At 29.8% G+C, this 8,875-nt stretch overlaps 1 protein-coding gene across 3 annotated transcripts in view; it reads left to right on the top strand.

Annotated features, from left to right (window-relative positions):
• LOC111625898 (AP-3 complex subunit sigma-2-like) overlaps positions 1-8,875 on the top strand; it is a 38,091-nt gene that overhangs the window by 11,231 nt on the left and 17,985 nt on the right. For all 3 annotated transcript variants that reach the window (XM_023369156.1, XM_023369155.1, XM_023369154.1), the window contains exon 3: positions 1,366-1,477. In XM_023369156.1, the coding sequence (XP_023224924.1) occupies positions 1,366-1,477 (112 nt within the window). The remainder of the gene's footprint in view (positions 1-1,365; positions 1,478-8,875) is intronic.

Here is an 8,875-nt window from a genome sequence, read left to right as displayed (position 1 = left end):
TCCGAATGGATGGAACATTCGCAGATGGTACCGTCAGTTTGTTGACACAGGTTGTGTATGTAAAGGAAAGAGTCCTGGCCGACCTCGTGTATCTGAAGAAAATGTCGCACGGATTCAAGCTGCTTACCAACGTAGCCCTTCAAAATCAACACGTCGTGCCAGTCGGGAATTGCAGCTGCCTAAAACAACAGTTTGGCGTGTTTTGAGACGCAGGTTAGTTATGAAGCCTGGACCAAACTCCCGCCCGGACCCCGGTTCCCGGACACCCGGACGGAACTCCCGTTCGGACCGTTGGATTGACGGGCAACTTGATGGACCCCGTCCATCAAGGACACCGTCTATGTTCCTCCACTACCACAGAACCTCGATGAGTTGAAGAACCAGATCCGTACTGCCATTACATCAGTGACACCGGACATGCTTAGTCGAGTATGGCAGGAATTTGAGTATCGGTGTGATATTGTTCGTGTCGCTGGTGGAGGACATATTGAACACCTGTAATCTAAACTAGAGAGTTTCATAAATATGTGTCCCAAGTTCCATAGTTGTATGTCTTACAGTTTATTAAATATATCAGTTTGAAATATTCTTATATTCTTTTTGGTCCACCCTGTATATTTCCACAATTCTAAGATACCATTGATTCTAGGATATACTGTATTATGAGTATAAAATTGAATTTTAAGGTTTTTGATGAAAATAAAAAAGTTTCTAAAGAATACATTTTATTAAATTTTGTTAGGTAACAAGTTAAAAAAACAATATAAATGCTGTTTGACAGTTTTATTTTTGTGTTTTGATGCATGATGCAGTCACTACTCATTTTAATGTGGCATTTTAATGTCTTGAAGACTTTTTAACATTAAAATTTAAAATTAAAAAGTTTAAATTAAATTCTTTTTACCAGCAAAGCTTATTTAAAGTGATTTAACTGTAAATATATATAAATATTATATCCAAAAACATCTATTATTGGTGTATAACATATCATGTGGTTCACTTGTGATTATTGTTTTAGGCTTCAAATGTAAGACTTTCTGAATTCTAAGATGTACAGTACCTATACATTGGACAAGTGAAAATGTATAAAAATGGTATAATTTTCTATTGGCTATTAATTAATATGCCTTAAACCAAAACTTATTATAACAACCACAAATGACTTTGGGTTATAAGTTTGGGTTTAATACCTTAAACCCAAACTTATAACCCAAAAGAAAATTAACATAGTCATCCAAGAAGCAAATTATACTATAAAAAAGAATATCTTAGAATCAAGAAAATATGATATTTTTCTTAGCTAATTTGAAACACAGAAAAATTTTATTTTTTTGATTTAAAACTTTGATAACTTTTAATTTTCAGTTTAATAGGAGGATCAGATTATAAGTTAATTTACAGACATTATGCCACTTTATACTTTGTATTTTGTGTTGATTCATCAGAAAGTGAATTGGGTATTCTAGATATTATTCAAGTAAGTATTTTATTATTAATAAATTTAATGTATAAAATTTATTTAAATTACATAAATGTACATAAATTAAACATTTTCTCTTTGTACTCCAGAGTTACTAAGAAAACATTATTTTTATATTCTTTTAAATATTTTTAAATATTTTATATTTAAAAGTAAGAAGCATAAATATAATAATGAAATACTTTAATTTTAGTTCATTTTCAAACTATTAAATATTTTTGAAGTTGTGTTTTTTTTAAAGTTTTATATTTAAAACTTACAAAAATTATCATTCTGTCTATGTATAATATAGTAGAACTTGGATAATTCAAACTTTTTGATTTGAATTTGTAGATAATGTGAGTTTTTTCTCCGGATCCTTGAATTTTGTATAACAGTAATGTAAAAAAAATTCCTTTTTAATTTGATTTTTTTTAATTAATTCAGTGTAAAATTGTAAGAAGTTTTAAAAAAAAAATCACCTGCAGTATTCAGATAAAATATATATTTAGACACCAATATTGGTAATGTTGATTAGGAAATTCCAGAGTATCCAGCACATTTCTTAGCCTCAGCTTACTTAACCCTGGGCTAGTGCAGTGGGGTGTTTCTCCACCCCCAACATTTTAAAAGTTGCACTATTCATAGATTTTGCAAGAAATATTTGTGTCCTCTTTAGTAGCTTCATGATTTTATATATAGAGCATGCTCAGAAATTACTACGATGCAGCAGAAATTCCAGTAAGAGAAAAACAACAGTTCTCAGTGGGGTGTCCAAACACACCACAGTATTAGTTACGTTTTTTTTTAAATTTTACAAATATTTATTTAGTTTTTTTTATTTTTCAAATAACTATAATGTGACCATATTTATTATTTATAATATAGATATAATAATCAATGTGAATAAAAATAATTTAAGTTTATTTTAATTCAAAATGGCTGACTTTCATAAACACATTGAGAAAATACCAAACATAGCAAGTTGCTTGTCATTTGCAATTAGTGCCAAAGTACAATGTCAGCTATTGAATCAGAGTGACGAAAATGCTTAAAAAACAATTTAGATTTTTACTATTGGTTTAATAATAAGATCTAATGTAATGAGTTTTGATAAATGTTGTTTTTTATTTTCATGGATTTATGTATTAATATAATATGTAATCATACCTGAATATAATCATATGTATATTGACACATGCCTTTACCAAATAAATGAGTAAATCTTTATGAATTTTTACTTACATAGTTTATGGACCCAAAAAAATGTCGGGGTGGACAAACGCCCCACTGCACTAATGCCGAAAAAAAACTTAGTGCACTAACGCAGGGTTAAAAGTTTGCCTTTTAGTTTTAAGGAGAGATAGATTGAGAATGACAGCAAACCATAAAACATAGAAAAATACAATATATCTGAAGTTTCTGATTATTCAATTAGTTTTTAATTTGAAGTAGGTGACTGGTGAATACAGTTTTAATGCTAATATTTTTATCATCATGTAAACCTTTCAACATGCTTGAATTCTGTACTGTACATATATTATCTATAAAAAGATGATATAGTACTGTTCTCGGAGTTGTTAAATAAATTAGATGATTTCCACTAAAATTTTCTATGATTTCAGTTCTTAAATAAGATACTAGCAACAATAATGGCATTTGTGATTGTGGATGTTTAATTGTGTGTTAAACTATGTTTGTGAGTGAATGATGTAATAATTTTCTACATACTTCTATGCCTAATATGTACAGTACTTACTATATTTAATTCTATCCAGTCATCATATCTCTGTCCAAATCCATTGTGAGATATGGGTGCATGTTTTGTTTGTAAATGTTTAGCAAAAACCCGATTTATAAGAAACTCATGTTGAAGGGGACCTTTGATGCAAAGGTCCCCTTCCCCTCTCATTGATGTGAGAAAGTTTGAAATAACGGTATAACAACTAATTATTAATATGTGATTTAAACAAGCTCACGGGGAGAATTTACAAACAATCGAAGGAAAGAGTAAACTATCCACCTGAGATAGACTAATTCTTACTACCCAAGCCAGCCCGGCAATGACACATTCAGAGTGTCATCAATACAAACAAATAGTCACCTGATCGAATTACCACATTTGATGGGGATATAGCGGCTGAGCACCCGATTTTCAGTGTGATTAGTACCTAAGAAGTAATTTTAACTAGTTCAAATGACACTCAGACTGTCTCCCCGGCTCCCTGGATAATATCCAGGAAGAGTCTCTCTCCTGATTGTCGACATCAAACCCTCGACCTTGATCCATGAGTATCCTGATGACTTTGTATAACAGGATCTAGAAACATCGAGTTGGAATGACACAAGGTACTCTACATTGAGGTTATATTTGTAAATTCTCTTTCTCAGTTAGAAGTAGATAGAGTGGGAACAATTTTTCTAGAACCTCACGAGAGTCATGCATATGCTTAGCAGGTAGTTGTATGTTTTGTAGTAGTTGTATATTGTACTTTGATTTTTATATTTTAAATTTTTATTTTATTAAACATGGTGTCGACTCAATTAGTTGGAATTTTGGACACCCTATTGACTTACCCATTGAGCTCCCCATTTAACAGTTGAACTATCCCTCCTACTCAACATTTGTTTACAAATTGCAAGTTAGGATGCAAACTTTTACTATCCTAACTGGTGTCAGGTCCTGACGTTGAAAGAATCTTGCAATTCTGATGACAATTCATAAATTATGCCATCCAGTGACAACTGAGCAGCCTTCACCAGGCTGTCGCTGATCCAACAGGGTTTAAATCAATACTAATCAACTCCCCAGCTTCTCACACTATTCATTCTCAGTATAAAGTCAACAGTCAGTGTCTATTTTAAAAAAACAAAAACTGTATAAATGACAAAAGGACCATGTATAACATTAAATACTGTAATGTAATACAGTATCTATAATTTAATGTAATCGTAATGAATATTGTAATAAATTGTTTGTTAATTTATTATTACAATATTAAATTTTATATACATATTTTTAATGTCTGTATTTGAACTTTCTTAATTCAAAGTTTTGAATAATACAAATTTCTTTTGCAGTCCCTTCAACCAAATTATCCAAGTTATACTGTACTAGCATACAATGTTTTCTGATAGAATGTTTCTTGACATTCTTGTATTCAAACTGAATATATTTAATAAGAGTATAAATTTGTATACTTTTAGGAAATAGCAAATTAGTACTTCTTTTTCAGAATATAAATTTCTAAAATTGATAATTTTACAGTTTGATAAATTTAGATATCAACATACAACACATAATGGCCATTTCATGGCAAAATGTTATGCATATCTCACATGACATGTTCTATACCAGGGCCCTTAGTCTCAAGTTTGTCACGTTGTACTCAAATTGACATTATTGAACTCATTCATGTTGGTATGACTTACATAATTGGTAGTCTTGAGTAAGACCCATCATGTAAACTCGAAAGGCAAGCAGAAATACATCATACTTGGTTATGTATGTCGTTAAGCATAATGTGATTATTTACAATGCATCTGGGTTTGTGACTATAATGATTCGACCAATCAACTTAACTGTAACAAGTTGTAAACAAATCAATGTGAATTAGTTTACATGTGTTACAGTTAAAAGTTTTGTCTTATAGCATTATAGTATGCAGAAACAAAACGGAAACCTCTACTGTTTTATTTTTAAAAATGAATGAAGAACAAAAAGAAATATTAGTAACAAATTGTTTTTTTCTTGTAAATTTGACAATGAATTTACAAGAAAAAGACAATTTGATTTATAGAGAGAATTAGTCAAAAAATTAATTGCATGTGTTGGAGCTAAAAATCCATTGTATAATGGAAAAAATATTTTAATTTAATCCTTTTTTCATGTAGTTTTCTTCCTTGATCTATTTCTTAAATTGTTTTCTCTATTAAGATTATTTATTAATCAGAACTTAATAAAATGATTAATAAATAATCTTAATATAGTGTCTATGCTCTTAATAATTTATACATATAATTTACTATCATTTTAATTCTCTTTTTTGATGAATTAGATACTTCTTTTTATTTTTGAAAAAATTTGCTGTATAATTTTATCAATTATGAATTAAAACTTTTTTATTAGTGTTGACTTTACATGAAAAGAAATGGCATCTACTTGTGGTCAAAAATTTCATTGCCTTATTAAACTACTCTTTCAGCTCTTTCTTATGCTTTGATTCCAATCAGAATAGCATATCCATCAGCCATTTTCACTTTCATGTAGAGATCGCACATGCTCAACTCAAAGTGAGTAGGAACTCACATGGTGAGATGGGAAAGCATATGAGTTATAACTTGAGACTACCAATTTGACGTCAGATGGTACCACATGACACCTTTAACACGTTGGGAGTTGTAACATGAAAAACTCTAGACTAAGGGCTGACTAAGGGTTGTCCAATTTTTTTTCCTAATGGGCCAAATTAGAAATTTACATATATTCAGTGGGCCACTACGGTACTTTAAATAAATATATGCTTTTAAAAAGTTGAAAACGTGAATATCAAACTTTAATAAGAAATATATATAATTACATAAAATACTGTATTATTGACAGTAAAAATAATTATACTTGCACAAAATAAAAATAAATTTAATGCAATTTTTGACATTGCCTTCCTTTTATAATTTTGTCAATATCTGCTTTTATAATACTAGTCTTAATTCTAACAATGTTAGTTAAATGGGAATCACTTAACCTACGAGTATTTCTTTCAGCCGTTTTCATGTATTTCATGCATGAAAAGAATTGTTCACAACAGAATGTTATGCATGTGGGGTAGTATGGTTTTCTAGCAAAAATTACATCATTAAGACATCAAAGTGTATCCAGTGAAACAAGAATAATTTTTACAACACTCTTTTCCAAAATAAATGAAAATGTACGTAAAAAAATTTAGGTTGCAGTGGGCTGCATAAAAATATTAAGTGGGCTGTGGGTTGGACATCTCTGTTCTGTACTTTCAGAAAATAGCTTTTATTAATTTAAGGCCCATCAATGACCAAGTGGATAAAATCACTGAACACTTGAAGTTAGTCATGGAATTGCACCTGGAAAGTAAACACTTATGGTATTGCTTTAAAGTGCCAAGCTTATCTTTACCAAAGAGAAGCTTCAAAGAAAAAATTTGACTTTCATTTTAGATGTCATAATTTTAACTTGGTGCAATATTTTTTTTACATTTCAGATGTTTTACTTGGTATCAATTGTTTCTTGACTAATTTTTCACTGCCTTTCTATTGGTTTTGAGTTATTTATGACTATTTATTATTGCTTGTATAACATTATTTGGTCTTACAACAGTCAATAGAAAAACAATGAAAAAAGTAAAACCAAGATCAGAATCTAACTGCAACAAACTAAAAAATTAAGAGAAAACTCCAAAATATAATTAATTAGGATTCTTTCAGTTTATTATTCACTGGTTCTCAGGGCACGATTGTACCCCATTGCTTCAAGATGATTGATCTTTTTTCCAAATTTTATATTTTAAAATTCTGCAATATACTTTAGTTTAGTCAACTGTTGGTAGGAAATTAACTATTCCCATTGTAATCAGAGCGGGAGAAAATATTTTATGGACCAATTTATTACATTGTTTATCAAATTATTTTTTTGTTTTATTGTATTTTATTTTTATTTTTGAAACTAATCAAATTTAAATAAATTTTTCATAATTAAGTAATAGAAATGGAATTCTTTTGGCTTTTAAGATGTAGTGTATTTCTTTATGTACTCGAAAGTTTTCCAAGGTAAATTCATTATATGAATTTTTTTATTCTTACCATCAATTTTAGTATTACTTTTTACAGAAAAATTTTAGATAAAAATATTCAGGTAACCAATGGTTTTTTTTCTTATAAAAGGAATCATAGTGTAACATTTTAAAAAGGGTAAGGTCTGAGTCAGAGTCACACATTGCAAATTTGCTGTAGTCAGAGTTGGACTTTTTGTTTATTGACTCCACCACACTTGTTAGGAGAGTGAAGTACTCATCCTAAATTAAACAAAATTTCTAAAATAAACATAACTAAACAAAATAACAACAAAATCAGTGATCAAGACTCAAAAGACTCATGCAAAACTGATTGAGTTGGGCATTATTTTCATGCCCAAAGAAACCTTCCAAACATACCTTAAATCTGATCAATTGAATAATTTTGAGCTTATAAAGGATTGGTCTACCATATATTAATCATTGACTTGCAAAATCAAATAGGAAATTGATTCATAAGATGAAGAAAAAGTTGACCAAAATTCCAAACAGTTGTTGGTCAAACCTTATGTTGGGAGTTCATTTTACAGTTTTCTGTGATATGAAATAAGAAAACCTCAGTACTATTTGTCTTACAAATTTGTTGCCAATGTATTGTGCCATTCACATGAATAGTCTTATCATTTTGCATTATGTTTTGAATAAATTATACAGTGGAACCTCGGTATATGACCTTAATCCATTCCTGGTGTTTGGACTTATACCGAATAGGACGTATACCAAACCAATTTTTCCCATAAGAAGTAATGTAAAAATGATTACTCCGTTCTCATGTAAAAAAATGGCTGGCTTTAAACACCTCGCTTTCCTTGCTAGTTCCAGCTTGATTTTTCATGAGATCAGCATGTATCTTTTTAGCTTTCTCGCAAATAATTGCTTCTGATACACTGTTGCTAGCACACTGTTTTTCAGTTATCCAAAGCAAAAGCAATTTCTCGATACGATCTAATGTCTTCGATCTCTGTTTAGAAATTGATTTAACCCCTTTCGCAACATTAGCAGATTTAATAATGTCTTTATTTTTCACGATTGTCAATATCGTCGTTCTCGGAATACGGCATGCAACAGTTAAATCTCGAATACGCATGCCACCTTCATATTTCTCAACAATCTCTTTTTTCAGTTCCATTGTGATTTTAGTCATTTTTTAATTTTTCTGTTTCCTTTTTTGCAATTCATGATTAATAAAAATAATAACATTTTACTTACAAATTAAAATCAAAAGAAATTTAACGAAGTTATAAACTGTGGCACCGTGAACATCTAGTCTGGTCTAATACACCGATAGTGCTACTTGTTCATAGATGGCATATATAATTGAATATTTTGTTCGGTATACCGAACAAAAGTCGTATACCGAACAAGATTTGTTTCGTCCAAACAGGACATATTCTGAATTGGACGTATTCTAAAGCAGACGTATACCGAGGTACCACTGTATTTCATAATGAATAAGGGTTTTTTTCCAAAATACTTTAATACTGGATGAATTAGATATTAATTAATTAATTTTATTTAGCAAATTTTTGAGTTATACATTTTTAATGTCAATCAATAATGTCATAATTTTCACTAATTGTACTCTTATTTATCT

The sequence above is a fragment of the Centruroides sculpturatus genome, unplaced genomic scaffold (assembly GCF_000671375.1).
Source record: "Centruroides sculpturatus isolate CEXI.00-Female unplaced genomic scaffold, Cexi_2.0 scaffold452, whole genome shotgun sequence".
Taxonomy (NCBI): Eukaryota; Metazoa; Arthropoda; class Arachnida; order Scorpiones; family Buthidae; genus Centruroides; species Centruroides sculpturatus.
Note: the sequence above shows the minus strand (reverse complement) of the source record. Positions and strands in the feature narration are given on the sequence as shown.